Here is a 22,753-nt window from a genome sequence, read left to right on the forward strand (position 1 = left end):
GGATTACTATTCAGCCATGAAAAAAAGGAAATCTTGCCATGTGCAACAACATGGATGGACCTTGACGGTATCATGCTAAGTCAAATAAGCCAGACAGAGAAAGACAATTACCATATGATATCACTTATATATGGAATCTAAAATAAAGTTGAGCTCATAGATACACAGAACAGATTGGTGGTTGCCGGGGTGGGGGGAGGTAGCGGGTGGGTGAGATGAGTGAAGAGGGTCAAAAGGTACAAACTTCCAGTTATGAAATAAATAAGTCATGGGGCTATAATAATGTACAGCATAGTGACTACAGTTAATAATATTATGCTGTATATTTGAAAGTTGCTGAGAGAGTAGATCTTAAAAATTCTCTTCACACACACACAGACCTTTGTAACTATGTATGATGACAGATATTAACTAGACTTACTGTGGTTATCCTTCTGCAATATATACAAATATTGACTCATCATGTCGTACATCTGAAACTACTATAATGTTATATGCCAATTATGCCTCAGAAAAAAAAAAAAAGAAAAGAAAATGGTTGAGTCTCTGATCAATTCATGGGCAGGTCCATCAAAGCAGCACAGACTTTTAGTTGAGAGAGTAATAAATGACTGCTGTCTTGGGTCTCACACAGCCAAAAAACTTAAATCCAATTTAATCAGTTGCCTTAGACACTCATGAGAACGCAGGGCTGAATGTGTCCAAAGACCTGGTAAGAACAGTTGACCATTCTTCCCTGGGGAGCTAAAAAGTTATTATTCTAATATGAGTCTAATTATTCTAATGTGAGTCATACAAATCAAGTTAATCTAAAAGGGATTTTGAATTCGTTATAGTTTTCTGTTATTTTTCTCAATCAACCTACAATGACCAGCAAAACTGGTCATGTTTTCACTTTAAGCAGTGGCTTAATATAAAACTCAAATTTCCATTGACAGATGAATGGATAAAGAAGATGTGGTGTGTGTGTGTATATATACACACACACACACAAAATGGAATATTACTCAGCCATAAAAGAGAATGAAATAAAACTCAAACCTGAGCTTCCTAACTACCAGGGCAAAAAGGAAAAGTATACAGGGTACACAGCTCTTGTTTTTTAATGACAAGAGCACATAAGTTCATCACAGTAAACAGACATTTTCAGGGTCCTGAGTTCTCAAAGTCAGGTTAGAACAGAGTTCCTTGTAGAGAGGGCCATTCTAAACATAACGAATATAATTCTCAGAGACAGTTTTACAAAAAACATAAATGTTCTATGTAGGGCAATTTATACTTGGCATTACACTCCCAGTCTTCACTGAGGGTATAATCGTTAAGCATAGTTGGATGAAAGCAGTTCTTTGGGGAAAGCACTTTTTGGTGATTTGTTTAAATTCAAGGACAAAGTTTGCGGAAATCAATTTTGAAGAAATGTTAAATCCTGAGAGATGGCTCCTTCCCTTGTGCCAGCTACATGATTCTGAAACACCAGGCTTTGGCCCCTGTCGTGAGCCCCTAAGATATTGCAGGATATAGGTTTCCTTTCAATTTGATGGATGTAACAACATCCATACTCCCTTTGAGGTCCTACGGTCTTGGTTTCCATTTTGATTATGCCACAGGCACCTGCTTTTATGACTCTGAGCAAGTTTCTTTTCTGGGCTGCAGTTGCCCTAGCTGTCAAATGTGGGGGGTTGATGAGTACACTTTTAGGGTCCTTACTGTTCCTTTGGCATCCAAAGCTAAAGGTTTCTACACAGACCTTTCAGCTAGAGGCTCTAAAAGTGGGTCTCACAGCCCTCAGACATGTTTTCTTTGTGGGTCCACACTGTATATTAAAAAAACAAAACAAAACAAAACAAACTGAGTTTTGCCAATATTTTTTAAAATCAGCAGATTTTGGCCAAGAATTCAGATTAGAAATATTTGAAGGTTGGCAACCCTGAGCACGAATGGCTATAATTACCTGGACCTGAGTGGCAGATGCCCCTTTCAGTAGGTGCCCTGGTCTGTCCTGCTTCCTCCATCTATATCCAGGTCTCTGCAACCAGATGGGTGGTGGCCTGGGGTAAACTCTGACCCATGTGGCTTTCTGCAGAGATCCCGGAACCAACAGGGTTATGTGTATAGGACTGAGGCCTTCCTAGTTCTCTCAGCAGGGCCTGCTCGCTGGGTGATTCTGGCAGTGGAAACAGTGTGCAAGACGACACACCTCACCAGTGTGCTCCCCACCCCGACATGCCCATGCCAGCCACACCGTGTACATGAGGGGCAGTTGCCCATCTTCCAGGACAGCTTCAGCTCCGTGAACCCAGCTGAGGGAGGCATCCGTCCTTCTCTCATGTCACTCCTACCCAAACAAGCCCCTTGTCACTTGAACACAACTTCCCAGGGTTACAACATTCAAGCCACAGTATCTGATCTCACAACTGCCTTGGCTCCTTACCCAAGGTGAGGAGTGTTTGTTTATTTTTCTAAATTAAAGCAAGTTTAATTGAGTTTGGAGGATTTTGCAGTGGTGCTGCAGATAAGTGACTGTAATTGTGCCTTTGCCTCAGGCAACCAGCCTGGCAGGTGAGTCTTCAGAACCTACCAAAGTACCTCCTGCAGGATAAAAAGACAGGACACCTTGCTCGCTCTCCACCCAGGATGCAACCAACACTGCGGGCACCAACTGCAGGAGGGATGGAGCACCTTGGGCAGTGTAGACGATCAAGTGTAGACAAACAGTCCCTTGCCATCTGTAGAGTGGCCACAGTCCCCAAATACACTCCTCTCCATCCCCCACCCCAATGTTCTTCTGGAAGCTTATTCCATGCTGATGGCCTCAAGTTAACGAAGTAGTCCCCCAACGACTTAAATAGCACAATTCACAGAGAACTCACACTCCTGCCCGAGTACTTCATGGCCTCTCTGTAGTATATTTCATATTTTAAACAGACTCACTTTTTTTTAACTCAAATTCCTTTGGAAAGGTCACTTTCTATCACTCCTGTAGGCAAATAAATCTGTATTTTTCGAACACATCTAGAAGTCAATGCACAACTTTTAAATTAAAAGAAAGTTGTTCACGCACTACAGGGACCCCTCGCAGTGCAGGGACCACAGTGGGAAAGACAGTGGTCCGAGGCAGGACGCCGGGTACCACGTCGGAGGTTCCCAGCCCACTCGTGTGCCCGCCCGCGGCAGCCTGGCTCCCTCACCTGTACGGTAGCCCGTGCTGTTGAGGTACACGGCGAAGGTGCGGCTCTCGTGCTGCGCCTGCCAGGAGGGCGAGGAGCAGTTCTCATTGTTGGTGTAGGTGTTGTGGTTGTGGACGTACTTCCCGGTGAGGATGGAGGAGCGCGAGGGGCAGCACATGGGCGTGGTCACGAAGGCGTTGATGAAGTGCGCCCCGCCCTGCTCCATGATACGCCGTGTCTTGTTCATCACCTGCATGGAACCTGCAACCAGAGCGGAAGTGAGGTGTGGGCCGGCAGGTTTCCAACGAGTGCGCCCCAGTCGGGCACCAAACAATCAGAGACGGGTTCTGAGTGGTCCTCAACAGGGCAGCACCCCCATCCCGGGGGAGGGGAGTGTATGTTGGAAATCTCCGGGGACAGATTGGGGGGCACCCCTGGCATTTCTGGGCAGCGGCCAGCAAGGCACTATTGGATGGTCCTGCGCAATGAGGAAGTACCCTGGGTCCCCAGTTCCACTAGACATTCACGGGGGCGGGTAGGTAAAAACCTGTTTATAAGTTATCTGAGCCTAGTAAAGAACTCTTGTCTTGCATAGAAACAGAACATCTTTTTATTTGCAGGGTATTAATATATACTTTTTTTTTTTTTTTTGGAAAGCAACCACTATGTAAACAGAGAGAAGATTATACTTTGTTTCATCTGGAACTTCCCCAAGAATTGTCCCCTCTTAATGAAATCCGATCACGTCAACCTGGCAACCCCTCCCCCTCCACCTTCTCTCTGAATATTTCTCAGCTGACATGTTCTGCATCAGTCATAACCCACCGTCGCCGCCTTTGCCCACATGGTCCTTCCAGCTGGGAACCCACTTCCCATCTCCCGCCCCCCACTCCCCAAATCTGACCCATCAGTACAGTCGCACCTCTTCTCATTGCTCTCTGGGATCACTCTGGCTTCTGATTCCCTTGAGCTCTTATCATGCATGTATTATTAGGACTTAACGATAAACCACTAGGTATGGTGATTTCACTCATGCCTATTCTTTTTTTTTTTTTTTTTTTTGCGGTACGTGGGCCTCTCACTGTTGTAGCCTCTCCCGTTGCAGAGCACAGGCTCCGGACGCACAGGCTCAGCGGCCATGGCTCACGGGCCTAGCCGCTCCGCAGCATGTGGGATCTTCCCGGACTGGGCCACGAACCCGTGTCCCCCTGCATCGGCAGGCGGACTCTCAACCACCGCGCCACCAGGGAAGCCCACTCATGCCTATTCTTGTTTCTCAATGAAGCTGTGAGCAGAGCAAGGTATAGGAAGAAAAGGAATTTGTGGGGAAACCCTACTGTGCGCTGGTGCCTGCACACTGCCTGCTCCACTGAGGGCTCCAGGAGCTCAAAGACTCTGTGCCTTGCTCAGTGCCGAATCCTCAACGCCCCTACGGTGTGTGACACACAGTAAATGCGTGAAGAATGGATGTGAAATCGTATACCATGGCTGGTACCCAGATACTTAGTAGGTTTAACAGAAATATTCAATGGAAATCCTTTGTCTTTTCCTTCTAAGGCCATCCTCTGTTTTTTTCTTTTCCTTGCAGTTCTTAGGGTCTATAGTGGGTTGAATGATGGCCCACCCTCCAAAGATAAGCCCCTGTCCCAAGTCCTGGCACCTGTGAATTAGGACCTAATTTGGCCAAGGGTCTTCGCAGAGGTACTAAAGGATCCTGGGGTGACATCATTGTGGATTACCTGGGTGGGCCCTAAATCCAATGACAAGTGTCCTTCCAAGAGACAGAAGGAAGAAGACACACAGACACGGAGGGGAAGGCCATGTGAAGACGGAGGCAGAGACTGGAGGGATGCTGCCACAAGCCAAGGAACTCCTTGGGCCTCCAGGAGCTGGGTGAACTGAGCAGGATTCACCCCTGAGCCTTTGGAGGGATCAAAGCCCTGCCAACACCTGAATTTCAGATTTCTGTCTCCACAGTTGTGAGGGAGCAAACTTCTGTTGTTTTAAACCACCTGGTTTATGGCAATTTGTTAGGACAGCAGTAGGAAACCAATCCAGGGTCTACCAGGCATTTGAAGTTCTTGCCAGGGAGCTGCTGATCCCAGTCACCAACTAGGTCACCCCCTAGTGACCTGAAAACAACAAATCAGACCCACCTTGGCACTCTGTCCCTAAAGGCTAAGAGTGAAATGGAGATTTACATGATTCTTTTATCCCATCTTTCCACCAAACAGGGAAGGAAACAGCTAGAGCTTCCCTGAGGCAAACATAGATCATTTTTCTTCACTGCTTCAAACCACCTGGCAGCTTCCCATCACACTCAGAAGAAAACCCCAATTCCTTACTGTGGCCTAAGACTCTTCCAGACCGGCCCTCCCTGCCAACCCGCCTCCCGTGTTTCTTTGACCTCATCTCTTCCCTCCCCCTTGCTCACTTGGCTACACTGGCTTCTTCTTTGTTTCTCAAGGGCTCCAAGCTCATCCCTGCCTCAGGATCTTTGCACTTGCTCCTGCCTCTGCCTGGGACTCCCTCTCTGAGACTTCACTTTGCTGGCTTGTCCCATTACTCAGATCTCAACTTAGAGCTCACCTCCTCAACAAGGCCTGGCCGACCTCCCCATCAGAAGGAGCCCCCTGTTTACTTGCTATCACACCAACGTATGTTTCTTCTTAGCACTTCTGTCCTTCTGAAACGGTCTTCTTTACAAGTTCACTTGTTTATGATCTGCCTTTGCTTCTGGACTGAGAGCTCTGGGTGATCCCGGGCACTGTCCGTCCACCCTACCCCCAGGAATATATAGATGATGCTCTGTAACATCTCACTGAACGACTGAAGGAAACAGAGCAAAGCCTGACCTTTGGAGCCCCGTGCTGAGGCAGTTTTATAAGGGACGCCCACCTGGAGCCAGCTGTGTTCCCCGAGGCTCTTGCCCGAGGTCAGCCCAGCGGATAGAGGAAAGAACCGGCTTTTTGTCTCAACAGGAATCGTCAGGCCTGGAACTACATGAACATCTCTTGTCAAGGTCACATGCCCTCCCGAGAAGTCCCAAGGGTCCCATCTATAACTGGTGGCCATTATAGGGTTTCTACCAGGTGTGAAGTCTCCCTCTGGAGGGGATGGAGGAGGTGAGCTTTCCAAGGCCTCCCTCCATCAGCTGGTGGGAACTCGCCAGAACCTACAAAGGGAGCGGGCCATGGCCTCAGGGTCCAGCAGAGCCCCGGGTCCCACTGGCGCTGGGGTGCATCCTTCCAGCCTCCTTCAGGTTATCCATCAAATGTCACACATCTGATTCCACTTATATGTGGAATCTAGAAAAATGGTACAGATGAACCTATTTGCAGGGCAGAAATAGACACGCAGATGTAGAGAATGGACGGGTGGACACAGGGGGAAGGGGAGGGTAGATGTATTGGGAGGTTAGGGTCTACGTATACACGCTACCATGTATAAAACAGATAGCTAGTGGGAACCTGCTGCATAGCCCAGGGAGCTCAGCTCGTGCTCTGTGATGACGTAGATGGGTGGGATGGGGGTGGGGTGGGAGGGAGGTCCAAGAGGGAGGGGATATATGAATACACAGAGCTGATTCTCTTTGTTGTACAGCAGAAATGAACACAACATCGTAAAGCAATTATACTCCAATTAAAAAACAGGTCACATATCTGAGAGGCCTTCCCTGGCCTCACACTGAAACTGCCACCCCTCCTTCTAGCACCCCTGCACCCCCTCCCTGCTTCACTTGCTCCCCAGCGCTTACTGCCCTCGGACAGTGCTCTTATTTGCATGTTGCCCACTGTTCCCACCGGACAGCTCCACGGGGGCAGGGATCTAGGCCTACTTTGTTCACTGTTGTCCTCCCAAGCCCAGAACAGTGCCTGGCACATAGTGACTGCTCAACAAATATCTGCTAACTTAACAACACAAAATTATCTCACTCTTTGCGCTTCCATATAATTCAGGAGCCCAAGCTGGTTTGTGTCCATGATGGGCACGTGCGTGTGTGTGTCTGTGTCGTGTGCAGTGGATTTAAAAAATGTGACTTTAAAAAGCACCAGATGGGGGCTTCCCTGGTGGTGCAGTGGTTGAGAGCCCGCCTGCTGATGCGGGGGACACGGGTTCGAGCCCTGGTCTGGGAGGATCCCACATGCTGCGGAGCATCTGAGCCTGCGCCACGACTACTGAGCCTGCGCATCTGGAGCCTGTGCTTAGCAACGGGAGAGGCCGTGACGGTGAGAGGCCCGCGCACCGCGATGAATAGTGGCCCCTGCTCGCCACAACTAAAAAAAAAAAAAAAAAAAAAAAAAAAAGCACCAGATGATGTGCACTCTACTGTGCCACACTCCCCAGCCCTCCCTATAGTCTTACACCAGCTTTGCCCATTCACATTACCTGCCTGGTCCCTGAAGGCCCTGGTTTGGCAACTCTTAATATAACTTAGCTGTTGAGACAGCTCTGACTTGTCCTTGGGGTGGGTAGAGGGCAGTGTTCCATGTCAATAACAATCATTATCATTAATGTGGTGACTGTCACTGGCTGAATGTTTGCTGTATGCTCTGTGCTGGGCACACAATGTGCATCATGTTACTTAATCCTCCCAACAAACCATTTAACAGAAATCTCTGGCATTCCCATACACTAATGATGAAAAATCTGAAAATGAAATCAAGAAAACACTCCCATTTACCATTGCAACAAAAAGAATAAAATATCTAGGAATAAACCTACCTAAGGAGACAAAAGACCTGTCTGCAGAAAATTATAAGACACTGATGAAAGAAATTAAAGATGATACAAATAGATGGAGAGATATACCATGTTCTTGGATTGGAAGAATCAACATTGTGAAAATGACTCTATTACCCAAAGCAATCTAGATTCAATGCAATCCCTATCAAACTACCACTGGCATTTTTCACAGAACTAGAACAAAAAATTTCACAATTTGTATGGAAACACAAAAGACCCCGAATAGCCAAAGCAATCTTGAGAATGAAAAACGGAGCTGGAGGAATCAGGCTCCCTGACTTCAGACTCTACTACAAAGCTACAGTAATCAAGACAGTATGGTACTGGCACAAAAACAGAAAGATAGATCAATGGAACAGGATAGAAAGCCCAGAGATAAACCCACGCACATATGGTCACCTTATCTTTGATAAAGGAGGCAGGAATGTACGGTAGAGAAAGGACAGCCTCTTCAATAAGTGGTTCTGGGAAAACTGGACACCTACATTTAAAAGTATGAGATTAGATCACTCCCTAACACCATTTAACAGAAGAGGGAACTGAGCACAGGAGTTAAATGTGGTCACAGCCACAGAGCTGGGGAAGTGGGATGTGAGGACTCCAACCCAAGCTTGTCTGACAGCAGAGGTGGGTGCTGGGTGTCACGTTCAGGAAACGTCCAGTTTATAGCACACAGGAGGTGGTGATAATGAACCCAGGAAGGGCACAGAGGTCCCCACACACTTGGTCAACTCTCAGCTTCCATGAGGCTCAGAATCATCCCCTGGACTATCAGGTCCCCTCATCATCCCAGAGGTGACTTTAGCTGGCACACCAGCAGTGAGACTGGCACAGGGTCACATCGCCAAATGCCAGGGACCCCAGCGGTGGGAAAGTGATTCCCGTTCACTCTTTCTGATCAACTCCAGGAGAAAGTCTCGGGTGGGTGCGGTCACACGGTCACGTCCTTAAGACCCTCACGCCTCCTATTTCAACAGGAAGAGCCCCGGCCACCCGGCTGGAGTTCTGGGCGGGCAGCTGTGTTAGCTTATACTGGATTGCCTGGTTTAATTTCCTTTGACTTAGGGCGAGCGATGCTAGCTTCTCTCATTTAGGGCAGTGGAATCCTGTTCTTAAAAAACAATCACGTCTGTTTAAAAGAAGTAAATATTAGTACGGGTGGCAAGGCGGAAAGGTGAAGGGATGGCTGGCATCTGGCACAACCTGCAACTGTCTACCCGGTGCTGTTACTGGCTAAGAGACATCTCGGGTATACGCTGAGCTCCTCCCCTCTCCTCCAGTGACACGGGCGATGATCTTGGCTACTCCTTAGTCCCATCTTTCTGTTCCCACATCCAATCCATCAGCAAAGCCTGGTGTTCTTTCTTCCAAGAACATCCAGGCTCAGAGTCCTCTCGCCTCCTCGCTGGGCAGCGGTCATCCTCTTTCCTCTGAATTAGGTCAGCTGCTTCCTGCCTGGACTCCGGCTGTTTATTCCCCGAGGAGCAGCCAGAAAGCCTCCTCTCCTCAGCACTCCCCGCGGCTCCCACTTGCTCGGAGAGCAGAGTCCCCGTGGTTGTCCGCAGGCCCTGCGGGATCCGGGCCTCCTTCCACACCCCGTCTCCGCAGCCACGGCGGCCTCGTCTCCCCTCACACTTGCCCGCCTCACTCCCGCCTCAGAGCCTTTGCCCGTGCTGTTCCTCCTGCTGGGAACGCCCTTCCCCAGCACCTCCAGGGTCTGTGCCCTCACCCGCTTCTTGTCTCTACTCAAAAGTCTCTTCTTGGGGGGAGGGGGGATATACGGGTAGGGAATTGAGAGGTACAAACTATTAGGTATAAAACTACAAGGATATATTGTACAACACGGGGAAATATAGCTCACATTTTACAATTACTGTAGATGGAGTACAACCTTTAAAAATTGCGAATCACTACCTAGTATGCCTGTAACTTAATACGGAACAGCAACTATACTTCAACTAAAAGAGTAAAAGTTCTCTCCTTAGTGAGGCCCGCCCTGCACACCACATCCACAGTTTTACTGCCCTGCCCCTGATATTTCACCTCCTCTTCCTTGTTTTACGTTTTCAACTCTGCACGTGTTGCTCTAACACGTTATACACTTTGGCACATTTACATATTTATCTTGCTGATCACCTCCCCTGCAGCCCTAGATGTCACAGCCATGAGAGCTAGGGCCACTGACCACACCTCACAGCCCTGAAGCCTAGAACAGTGCCCGGCACATAGTAGGTGTTCAATTAATATTTCTCGAAAGCATGAATCTAGGGCACTCCAGGCAGAATCAAGCCTTTGCCTGCTGTTCATAGACAGAAGAGAAAGAAGGAAGCAGCTGATAGTGAGGACTTGGCCCTGCGCAGGCTCCAGAGACTGCAGAAATGACAAAGCTGGCCGTCCACCCGACCTGTCAGACTCTTCTGGAAGGCAGGGGGGCCGCCACCTGGTGAATAATTCACCTGCAGTCAGCAGCCTCGAATGCTGCGTTGGCCAAAGGCAAATGGCCAGAGGAACCGTTTCTTTCTTTTAATGGGCTCCAAACCAGGGTCTCAAAGCCCTTGCACCGCCATGCTCCTCACTGCAAGGCAAAGGAGTGGTGGTCCACTCTTTCCAGCAGTTCCCCGCACCTGTCTGCTCGGGGCGCTCACCCCAGCCCAAATAAGCCGGCTGAAGGGGAGCTGTGTCAATCCACTATTAAAGCACAATTTAACAGCGCCCTGAAATGACAGCCGCATGTGCGTAAGCAGCACGACAGGTTAAGCCTCCCCTTAGGGACCGTAACCTGTTTTATTAAAGCTGCCACAGTGACGAGGCTCGATAAATCCACATCTGGAACAGGAAAACATATGATCTCATCTCCTTGCCCAGCACAGCCCTAATGCAGATGGACAGCTCTGAGGGGAGGGAAGGGCCTGGAAGACCAGGCCACACAGAAATAAAAAGGCCAGCCAACCAAAACTTCTGTCGCCCAACACAAGCCTGGGGACACGCAGACAAAAACAGACCTGGCTTCTTTCCGTGATCAAACCTTCCGCCCTCGCTGGGCCAGGGTGAGGTCACCCTGACACCTTCCTTGGTGACTCTAATAGACTGCGGAGGCCTCACCGCCACCCTGATGATGGTGACTTAAATTCTGGTGCCCAAACCACTCACCTGCCAGAAACACGGCGCTTCCTGCACATACACATCTGCCTGTCCCCTTTCTGATTGCTTTTGCGGGGTGCCCTCAGTGTACCACCTGGGCTACTAGTTATTTGATTTGATATTTTTCTCTAATGTGACTTTAAAAAAATAAACTTTCGGGCTTCCCTGGTGGCGCAGTGGTTGAGAATCTGTCTGCCAATGCAGGGGACACAGGTTCGAGCCTTGGTCTGGGAAGAAACCACATGCCGCGGAGCAACTAGCCCCGTGAGCCACAATTACTGAGCCTGCGCGTCTGGAGCCTGTGCTCCGCAACAAGAGAGGCCGCGATAGTGAGAGGCCCGCGCACCGCGATGAGGAGTGGCCCCCGCTTGCCGCAACTACAGAAAGCCCTGGCACAGAAATGAAGAGCCAACACAGCCATAAATTAATTAATTAATTAATTAAATTAAAAAAGAAAAAAAAAAGGATGCTTTAAAAAAAAAATAAATAAATAAACTTTCATCTCAACCCAAGTAACTACGTGAAATTCTGGATTTGATGTGCTACTTAGATTTTTTTTTTGGATGAATATCGAAAGAAGTTTGTAAGTAGTAAAATCAATGTTTGTCGACCTGTCACACAAGATGATTTCGTGCACGACCTGTGTCCTAAAAAGGCATTTTGGGAGATGCTGATTTAATGTGCTCTTCTAAAGGTTTGGGTCAGGGCAACTGCTATCTCTGGGGACTTAGCAGGTGCTGGGGGCTCTCAAGATTCAAGATTCCAATTTTGGCCATTCCTGGGACTTAGGTGGCTCATATCTACTTTCTGTCCTAGAGCTTTGTGTCAACTAGGAGAAGATGCACCCTACATGCCACCCCCCTCCCAAGACAAAGTCCTGCGGCCCCCAACTTGGGTGGCATTACATAGGAGGCATTGGTTTTGATGGATAAAGAGATGATGTTTTCTGATGTTTGTTTTCTTAAAATTACAGGTAAATAATTAGAGTCTGTGATGTCGGACCCTCCTTGGGAAGTAGTGGGAGATGGGACACAGTTAGCAAACCCAGGGCCTTGACTTAAATCTATGTTTAACCATCGCTTTTTCTTACCTAGACTATTGCAGAATTTTAATGGAGAAAAATATATGCAAAGCCTTTAGTTCAATGCTTGGCATACAGAAAGGACTCAAAACATGTTAGCTTTTAAAAATTTAAATTACAGTAGCTCCCAGCTATATACAGTGTAACACAGAGTTCACAAATCCAGCGCCTCCGGACAGACTCTTGTCTGCGTGTGTTGGATTTAGGTCTGCTCAGAAGTGTTTAAAAATCTGAATTAATTGCTAACTTTTATTTGGGAGATTTCACATCAATCCTGATTTCAGGCTTTGCATGAAAATACACAGATCTGGGCTTGATGGGCCCACAGGTGGGTGGATCTGAGTAGCAAAGGCTGGCTTTAGAAGGGCTCCCCTCTGGTTCTGCATGGCCCCCATCAGGGCCACTTCCCTCATCTGTGGTACCAGCCTGGCCCTGCAGGCACTGGGTTTGCAACCCGTAGCTGATTCTATTCCAGCTGAACTGACCAGCTAAGTAAACTGGCAAAGTAACACTGTGGCCTGGAGACCCACAGAGACCAGGCTTTAAGGGAGCAAAGAGGGGGTGTGGGTTTGGGTAAAGGCTGGTACAGAGCCTTGAGCAGGACAGGCCGGGGGTGGGGGCCGTGAGCTCGGTGGGGAAGCACATGTGTCCTATACCACCTCATGGTGCCCATCATTTAACCACACACCCCCTGCTGGGGGCACTGCCCCTTCGGGGTACCCTCCTGATCTCAGGTGTGGCTGAGACCCCAGGTTGCCCACCAACAACTGTTTCCCCTTCTTCCTTATTAACAGGTCCTGATTTTAATCTTCAACACACCCAGCTAGGAAACTGCATTTCCCAGACTCTCTTGTAGCTACATGTGGGAGTGGTCCTTCCTTTAACCTTCCAGATCCACTGTCTGCCTTGTTCTCCAGCCCAGGGAGCTGACCTGGATGGGCTGTATCCACAAGTGGCTTTATACTCTGGCTTTGGACTAGGTTTGGCTAATGGGGGGCCCTGGCAGGAGATCAGCAAAAGGAAGAACTGAAGTTCAGGTATGGATTCCTCCATCTTGCTCCCTGTGGTGTCAACAGAGGGTGAGAGCTCCTACTGAATGGCCCTGTGTCATGAGTTTCCAGTAATCATTTGCTGCCCTCACCCTCTTGGTCTTGGAGTGGGGATGACCCCACTGTTACTAAGTAGCCTTGAGGGCTGCACTATCACTAGTGATTTCCCCACACTTGCTCATACCTTAGCAAAAAAGTTAAACCTTCCTTGAATAACTCAAGTTTGAATGTCTCTTGTATTTCCTGCTGAGGTTGTGTGGCTAATTAAATAAGTTCTGTCCGTGTTGTAGGTGAGGTCTGGGATGCGGTTCTTAAACTTGAAGGTCCATCCTTTTTGCCCTTCTGTTTCCTCCTCCTCCTTGCTGCCTGGAATGTGGCTGTGACAGCTGGAGCTCCAGCAGCTATTCTGAATGATGAAGGTGACCTTAAAGATGGAAGCCACACAATAAGCACAGTAGAATACAAAAGTAGAGAAGGAGCCTGGGTCCCTCCTAACCTTGAAGCCACCAGGCTGGCCCTGAACTGCCAACTTCCAGACGTTTTTATGTGAGTAAGAAGCAAAACTGTCTTGTTTAAGCCACTGGTATATTTTCTTTTACATGCAGTCAAACCTAATGCCGATATGCTTAGCTTCCAGAATTTAAGTGATCTCCTAAGGGTTGCTGAATTTAAAAAAAAAAATCTTGCAGGAATGTGCTTGGCAAGTTGAACACCAGGGTGGGTCCACATGAGCCTCTCTTCTTCCTGAGATAACCTGCATCCACATGTTTTTCTAACTCCAGTGAGCAGCGGCAGGAATGTCAGGAGTTGGTGTCTCAGAGAGGCTACATTGGAAGTTACCACTGATCTGGCGTCTGGAATCTGGGCACACTATCCTGGGCTTCCAGCCACTTGGCCCCTGCAGAGCACCGAAGCTTGCAATTAGACTTGATTTCTGGATATCAGTCTGCAGCACAGGGTGTGGTTTCCTTACGTTCACAGATGGAAAGAGGCAAACAAATGCCTGGCCAGAAGCCCTCCCGAGCCTCTCTCTCAAGAGCCAGCCTCTCTCTCAAGAGCCAGCCTCTCCTACAAGACAGCCCTCCAGGCTGAAGGCCTGCCGTTTTCAGGATCACAGGCCCCTCTGAGAATCCAGTGAGGGTCTCCGACCCAGGAAAGCACAAACAGGCACACGATCTGCATATAATTCCCACCCTCCCCCACTCCAGGTCCATCCAGGCCTGGGCCTCCCCCCTGAGCTTCTGTCTCTGAAGGCTGGCTGCCTTGGACAGCTCCTCTTGGCTTTTCATGGGCATCTGCAATGTACCAGGTCCAGAAGTGAGCTCCAGACCATAGCTTTTCCCCATCTCTGTAAACAGAAAATCCCTCCTTGCAGTTGTTCAGACCAAAACCTTGGAGTTATTCTAGACTCTTCTCTCCTATTCCACATCAGATCCATGAGCACATCTCATCAGCTCCACCCTCTAACTCTGGGCAGCGTCTGACTACTTTTTCCACTCTGGTCTGAACCACCATCTTCTTGTGCTTGGACCATTGCAGTAGACCCCCCACTTCTATTATATCTCTTCAATCTATTCTCCATAAAATAGCCAAAGGAGTCATATTAACACGTAAGTCAGGTGATGTCGATGTCCTTGCTCGTGTCCATCTCATTTAGAAAGCCACAGTCCTCCCTCTGGTTCAAAGGCCCTGCATGATCCACCCCCACCCCCACCCCCCCCCGCCCCGCCATTGCCTCTCAGACCTCACCTCTTCCCATCTCTTTTGCTCACAATGCTCTGCCATTGTGGGCCATCTGCTGCTCTGGGAGCCTGCCGGAACTGCTTCTGCTTCAGGGCCTTTGCACCCACTGTTCCCTCTGCCTGGAATGCTCTTCCTGGGGGAGTCTCCTTGACTCATTCCCTTACCTTCTTTGCCCCAATTTCCCTTTCTCAGTGAGGCCGCCCTACATAAAATCACAACTCTCCCTTTCCCCTCCCCTCCTTGCTGACTTCCCTTCCTTTCTTTTTAATATATTTTTCAGAGCGATTGGGAAAATCCCTGTGCTTGGATGACCCCTGGAGACCAGCAGGGTCTCCTTAACCCTCAGACACAAGAGTTACTGCCAGGTGGTACCACATAAGCGTGGCCCCAACATTCAAAGCCCGTGACTCACACTCGAGAAAGTCCTTCCCTTTTCTAGTCTCCATCCTGTTGGTTATGTCAAGGAGAAAGCCTCAGGGAGGGGCTGCTTCACCTTTAACGCCTCTCTCAAAACTGCCCATCGTCTTTTTCTTTTTTTTTTAACATCTTTATTGGAGTATAATTGCTTTACTATGGTGTGTTAATTTCTGCCTTATAACAAAGTGAATCAGTTATACATATACATATGTTCCCATATCTCTTCCTCTTGCGTCTCCCTCCCTCCCACCCTCCCTATCCCACCCCTCTAGGTGGTCACAAAGCACCGAGCTGATCTCCCTGTGCTATGCGGCTGCTTCCCACGAGCTATCTATTTTACGTTTGGTAGTGTATATATGTCCATGCCACTCTCTCACTTTGTCACAGCTTACCCTTCCCCCTCCCCATATCCTCAAGTCCATTCTCTAGTAGGTCTGTTTCTTTATTCCCGTCTTACCCCTAGGTTCTTCATGACCTTTTTTTTTTTTTCTTAGATTCCATATATGTGTGTTAGCATACGGTATTTTTCTCTTTCTGACTTACTTCACTCTGTACAACAGACTAGGTCCATCCACCTCACTACAAATATCTCAATTTCATTTCTTTTTATGGTTGAGTAATATTCCATTGTATATATGGTCACTTTATCTTTGATAAAGGAGGCAAGAATGTACAGTGGAGAAAGGACAGCCTCTTCAATAAGTGGTGCTGGGAAAACTGGACAGCTACATGGAAAAGAATGAAATTAGAACACTCCCTAACACCATACACAAAAATAAACTCAAAATGGATTAAAGACCTAAATGTAAGGCCAGACACTATCAAACTCTTAGAGGAAAACATAGGCCGAACACTCTAGGACATAAATCACAGCAAAATCCTTTTTGACCCACCTCCTAGAGAAATGGAAATAAAAACAAAAATAAACAAATGGGACCTAATGAAACTTAAAAGCTTTTGCACAGCAAAGGGAACCATCACCTTTTATAACAAAGCCATCCAGGCCTCGGCCTCAGGGGAGGCAACATCTTGCTGAAAGGTGAAAACACTGCTGTTCTCATTAGACTCGGTCTTGCAGTGACCTTCACTAGTATCCACTAGTGAAAAACTAGTGGATACCAGTGTTTCATATACAGTCATAATTAAAGCTTCCTGTTAAAATAATACTTAAGCTTCAAAAGGTAAGTCCAGTTCAAGTAATAGAACAGACGGTCCTGGGATGTCGCAAATATTCTCTTGCTCCAGGCAAGGACCATGTCCAACTCATCTTGGTGTCTCAGTGGCTGTTCCAGCCCTGGAGGCTCACCAAGGGTTTGCCTGGATTGAATTAAACTAGTAAACCTGGCAGAGTCCTCCGGTTTCAAGGCCTATTTGAAGGACACATACAAACGAGACCTTGGCTTCTGTATTCTTCTCCCTCTTCTACCCTCCTGGTGAACAGGGTGGCCAAGACCCTGCCGGTCTCCAAGGGTCATCCAAACACAGGGATTTTCCCAATCGCTCCGAAAAATACATTAATAATGGAGGCCACTTACTGACCAGTATGCCCTGGAACCTGTTCCCCTGGGCACTGGACACTTTCAAATGACAACTCAGGGAGGCATGTTAAATGCACCCCCCTCACAATTAGGAAACAGAAAGAGCCCCTCTTCTGTGCTGTGTCCCATACCAGCTCTCTCATCCAGACCCTAATTAGGATGGATGGCTGTTCTCCGCCCCGGGACTGGAAGAAAGCCTGGAATCATCTTAGTTGAGAAGTCTCCAGCCCCAAGAACCGTCAGAACTGCCGCCTGGATGAGCAGAAAATAGCAGATGATAAATTTTTTAGGACTACCCTGTGTGTGTGCCAGTTGTTGCTGACTGTGAGATAATGTGCTGGCCTTTTGGGGAACATGCATTATTGATCTGGGTCTGTCTGGTGGTTTATAAAAATCCCAATCTCCCCCACTACCACCTTGCCATCATCCCTCACCTCCTAAAAGAAGCACAGCCTCCTCCAAATGCTGTTGGAGGGGCTGGCTCCTTCGCAGAAGGGAAGACTTGTAGGCACCGATCTGTGCAAGTTGAGTGCTGCGGGGGGAAAGGGACAGATACCACCAAACACGAGGGATCCAAACCTACTGCATCCACTTCCCAGAATTTATCTTTCAGAAATCCTCGCTCACCTATGCAAAGACGCACGTATAAAGACGTTCTCAGCAATGGTATTGGTAATAGTGGAAACTACTAACACACACACTCCCAATCTGGAAACAACTGAATAGCCATCCCAGGAGACTGGTTAAGGAGAGTAGTGGTTAAGACCACAGGCTCTGGGTTCAAATCTTATTTAGCCACGTTCTAGCTGTGTGACCTTGGACGAGTGACTTCATTTCTCTGGGCCTCAGTCTCTCCATCTAAAATGAACAGGGTGGATCTAGGTGTTGTAAGTTAGCCCTGGTTCTCTCTGCTTTCCTCTCTCCCACATCCTCATCACACCTGGAGGCCCTTTCCTTATATTTGCAGATGCTGCTGGCTTTATTTGAGAGCCACAGGTGCAAACTTACAATCAGATTCTGACATGAGGCTTAGTTAGATCACGTAGCTGCAGCAAAAAATGCGGTGCTCCTAGGAGTGCGTGTTCAATCATTCACCTTGGTTCCAGCCCAAAATCTAGGAGTCGCCCCTGATGCTCCTCCTTTCCTCACCACCCACAGCCCCCATCCAACCCGTTCATGCACATCTTCCGGGTTCCACTGTTCCTGCCCTGGTCCAAGCTTCCATCCTCGCCTGCCCCGTTATGGTCCTGTCCTCCTAATGTCATTTATTTCAACGTAACAGCCAGAGGGATCCTACTGGAACCTAAGTCAGGTCACAGCCCCTCCTTTGCTCAAGGCCCATTTGCACTCATGTCTGTTTCACTAAGAATCAAACTCAAAACCCTCACCATGGCCGCAAGGTCCTGCACGACCTGGCCTCATCGCTCTCCACTTATACCCTGGGTCTCTCCACCTGGCTCACGGGCATTCTTTCTGTCCCGACCCACCAAGCTCATTTCTAACTGTCTTTGCCTTTCCTGTTCTCTCCAGCTGGAGGGATCCTTCCCCAGTCATCCCGCTCCCAGCACAGTGCGCTGCATAGAGTAGATGCTTAATCAATATCTGCTGAATGCGTGAATAAACGTCCGGGGGGTGGTCCCAGGCAGAACTACGATGGAAACAGCTTGAGGGGCCCCATGAGGCAAGAGCAAGGTGCCCTGAGGTCAGGGGCTGCCTGTGGGCACTGTTTGCAAAATTCTGCCAGAAACAAAACTCACAGTGTCCTATGGACACTTTCTGTAGGCTCCCCATGGCTGTCGAATGTGGCTCATTCTGAATGCTGCCTGTGAGATAGGTATCATATGTGTCAAACTGTCAATAAGAGCCCTGGGCTTTGATTGCTTCCTGGCTGCAAATTCTTTTTGCACAGATAAATTCCCTGAGAAACATCTATACATGTGATCATTAATACAAATCATTATAAGAAATGGCTTGGATGTATAGAAATCACCTTTACTTGGTGCTTAAAAGACTGATTCGTATTTTTAATAATGGATCCAAAAAGGGTGCAGACTTGCAGTTGGATCTTCACCACAATCTTATGTTTGGCTGCAAAGGCTTTTCCAGTAAACCTTTAAATTTGTTGCGACCAACAACAGTCAGTTGCCCTTCGATAGTGGACAGAGGCTAAAGGCCCACCGCTCACCTGGTCAACTACTGGCACTCCTTACCACAACCCACGAGAACCTCCAAGATCTGGCTCCCTTCCTTCTCTCCAGGGTCATGCTATGACCCTTCCTCAGGCTCCAGCCACATCTGTCTCCTTGGTCCTGCCTCAGGGCCTTTGCACACGCTGTTCCCTCTGCTTGGAAGGCTTTTCCCCAGATCTTCACGATACCCAGTAGTATGTCTGTCATCATCACTGATGATGAGAAGGGAAATCTAACTTATAGGAGAAGGAAAATGCAGAGGGGCTTGTATGCTGTCCAGTACGGTAGCTATAAATGGTTACTGAGCACTTGAAAGGTAGCTGGTCCTGAGATGTCCTCTAAGTGTAAAGTACATGCCAGATTTCAAAAGCAATATAAAAAATGTAAACTATCTCATTAATGATTTTTTATATTGATTACATGTTAAGGTGACAATAATTTGGATATATTGGGTTCAGCAACATATGTCTTTAAAATTAATTTCCCCCGTTTCTTTTTACTTTTTAATAAAGTATAGAAGATGTAGAATTACTTATGTGATTTGCATTTGTGGCTCGCCCCCCTAGATGCATCTCTAGGGCAGTGCTGTGTAGGGTTTAATGTGGAGAAATGGAACCAGTAAAATCAGTGAATTCAAAGGGGGAGAAGACACAAGAAAAGGAGGAAGAAGACTGACATTGAGAGAGACCCCCAAAGGTAAGCTGGAAATATAGGGAGAGTTTGACGCCGGGGAACAGAAGGTCCAGCTGAGATTGACTCTGGGGGCCTCCTTCCTGGTGGCCTCATTTATGGGGACTTCTTCTCAGGCGAATGAAAATGTGGTGAGAAATGCCTCATGTAAATGAAGACGCCCAGCTGGGTGGAGGAGCCCAGGGCCTTGCTTAGCAGGGACGGGGAGAAGTCCGGGATGGTTTACACAGTGAAGCGAGGACACGGCTCAGGGAGGACCCTGTGTGGGCGATAAAGGGACGGTGCCCTCTTCCTGCTCGCCATCCGTGTAAAGGAACTACATCTTGGCGAGGGCCCCTGTCCTCACCCGCTCTCCCTGGAGCCCACAGCACTAAGAGGGGAAGCAGCTCAGGACGAGAGGCGGCTGCCCTCACCCTCCTGAAGCACCACATCTGTGAATTGAGTCGGGTCACTAGCAACAGGGCCCACCTTCCCTGCCCGTAGATGCCACCAAGGAAGGCTGAGCCCACCCAAACCTGTTAAGATTGGTGGAGCAGGGGTACACGTACGTACGTACACACACACACACACACACACCGCACACACACCGCACACACACGCCCCAGGCTGGTTTCTTCTTTCTGTTCAGGGTCAGCTCAAATATCACCTCCTCTGAGGGGCCCTCCCTGATAACTAATCCAAAATAGCTCTGACCATCCCTCCCCCGCATCCAGCACCCTCTTCAGTTACCCCAGAGCATTTCTCCTTTCTTGAAATTATCTTCCATGTGAACTAGCAATGATTCTCATTATCTGTCTCCCTCATTCCATGAGAGCAGAGACTGTGCCTGCCTGACTCATTACTGAAGTTCCAGGCCCTAGAATATTGCCTGGAATGTAGCAGGTTCTCAATAGAAATTGGACAGAAATAATGAATTGGTCTTAACATCTCTTCTCCTTAAGACTCTGGAGGAATCTAGGAATGGTCCCGCATTAGAAAAAGGTTGGAGACCCCTAACCTCGAGGACCCAGCTGCGCATTCACGCGTGTGGGACCACCCCAGGACTTGGTTCAATCGACTGGACATAAACCCTGCAGGGTCTACCCGAGCATCCTGCATCAGGATCCTGAGACCCAGCATGGTGAGCTTGGTAGATACCGCCTGCCAGCGGCCAGGGTCTTACCGAGCTCCACATCCTGGTCGTCCGTCAGCACCAGGATGATGTTGGGACGGATGTTTCTGCGGTCCCTCTGAAACCTGCCTTTCAGGCGGTGGTGGGACAGGAACGCCACACTTCCATCCAGGAGAGAGAAGACAGTTGCAGAGAGCAGGCAAAGCAGGACACCGGGGGGTGCCATTTTACGTTTCCACTGATCCCTTGCTTCTGGCAGGATGCAGGAGTCTGGAGTTGTGTCTTGTGGATTTGTTTCTTTTCTCTCCTCCCTCTCTACTCACAGATCTAAAGTAAGAGGAAAAGAATCAGGTCAATCTTTCTATAAAGGCTGCCCAACTGCTCAGACTTGCATAATGATTTCTACGATGCCTTCTGGCAGTGACAGTGAGAGTTTCTTTGATCAGGGACAGCTACAGCAGAACAAAAACCCAATTGGGCTAAAGTTACAAGAAAAGTATTTGCAACTGGCTCAGAGAACAGACTGGCAGGAAAGACTTCGGAGACTACTTCTGCAGACAGAATTCCTCTCTTGGAGCCAGCGATCCTCTGGATGCGCTGGTGGCAGCCCAAGTCCCAAGTCAGGTAGTCAGCCCGTCTCTGAACCATCCAACCAATGCAAGACAAATCGCCTCCCAGTGAAAGGAAAGGAAAAAGCCCAGTCTGGAGGAGCAGACATTTCTGGTCATCTGTTCTCTGCCAGCACCATGGAGGATGCAGAGGTGAGTGGACGGGGCCCCAGCTCTCAGGTAGCGTGCGATTTGGGGAGGGGTCTGGACGAGACGGGCTGATGCTTTGGGCTGGACAACTCTGTTTCAGTCCTGGCTCCGTCACTTACCAGCTGGGTCTCCCCATCGATAAGCCAGTGAGGAACCTCAGTATCCCCATGAATAAAATGGGGATACATGACTGTTATAAGAACTCAATCCAACGGGGATGTTTGCAAAGGTCCCCCCCGTCAACAGATCCTGTAACTGGGCAAGTTATTCATATTGGTTTTACGTTGCAAAATAAACAAAATGACAACAGAGGAAACTGAGAGCTAAAAAGCTGAGGGAGAAGAATTGTCACATTCCACTGCAACCTTGGTCACCCCCTTGACCCCGGGTCAGATGGGGTCACAAGCAAAGGTAGGGGAGGGGCGGCGGGCCAGCTAATCCTGGCTCAGGCGGGTCTCAGATCCCACTCTGCCCTTTGCGGTCATTTTTCTACTTCCTGAGGAAATAAGCCTTCAAGTCCTGTCCAGATATAGACTTTTGGTCTCATTTGTCTAAAAGGAAAGAAAGAGCAAGCAAGCAGACGTGTTGGGAGGAAGCCAAGGTCGTTGGAGTCGGGCTGAGTCACCGTTCCCGTGACCTTGAAGGACTCCATTTGCCCCTGCTGTCATGGGGAACCCCACCCCACCCCAAGCCACAGCTCAGGGGACTCATCATGGACCCCAGGTTCCGCACAGGGGGATGTGCTGCCTGTATCATCTCTCCCAGGGACAGCACCAGCCGTCTAAGAGGTCTCCCACTTCCTCCCCTGCCCCCACCCTCCATGCCCCCCCGGGGGCAGCCAACAGGATCTTTCTAAAATTCAAATCCAAACATACAACTCAAAGGGCCTGGACTAGGTGAGACCAGGGAGGTGCTCAGGGCACAGGTTTAAAGGGGCACCGGTGCAAGGCACTCAGCTCACCTGAGTCCCAGCCCTGTCATTCACCTGCTCAGACCCTCCCCTGGCTTCTCATGGCTTGGGGTACAAAATGCAGACTCCCCACCAAGCCCTACAGGGTGGGTGTGATCCGACCCCTGCCCACCTCTCCCTGGTCCTCTCAATTGCTCTCAGGCCTGCGGCTTC

At 48.8% G+C, this 22,753-nt stretch overlaps 1 protein-coding gene across 3 annotated transcripts in view; it reads right to left on the reverse strand.

The window, feature by feature from the left end:
- SULF2 (sulfatase 2) overlaps positions 1 to 21,098 on the reverse strand; it is a gene marked incomplete at both ends in the record, with an annotated part of 109,689 nt that extends 88,591 nt beyond the window's left edge. For 2 of the 3 annotated variants that reach the window (XM_079720326.1, XM_079720327.1), the window contains one exon: positions 3,189 to 3,428. In XM_079720326.1, coding sequence (XP_079576452.1) covers positions 3,189 to 3,423 — 235 coding nt within the window. Of the gene's footprint in view, positions 1 to 3,188; positions 3,429 to 20,923 lie in introns of those variants that run through there. The other variant, XM_079720325.1, reaches the window with a different exon arrangement.
- Between the last annotated feature and the right edge of the window lie 1,655 nt (positions 21,099 to 22,753).

The sequence above is a fragment of the Hyperoodon ampullatus genome, assembly GCF_949752795.1.
Source record: "Hyperoodon ampullatus genome assembly, chromosome: 14".
Classification (NCBI taxonomy): Eukaryota; Metazoa; Chordata; class Mammalia; order Artiodactyla; family Ziphiidae; genus Hyperoodon; species Hyperoodon ampullatus.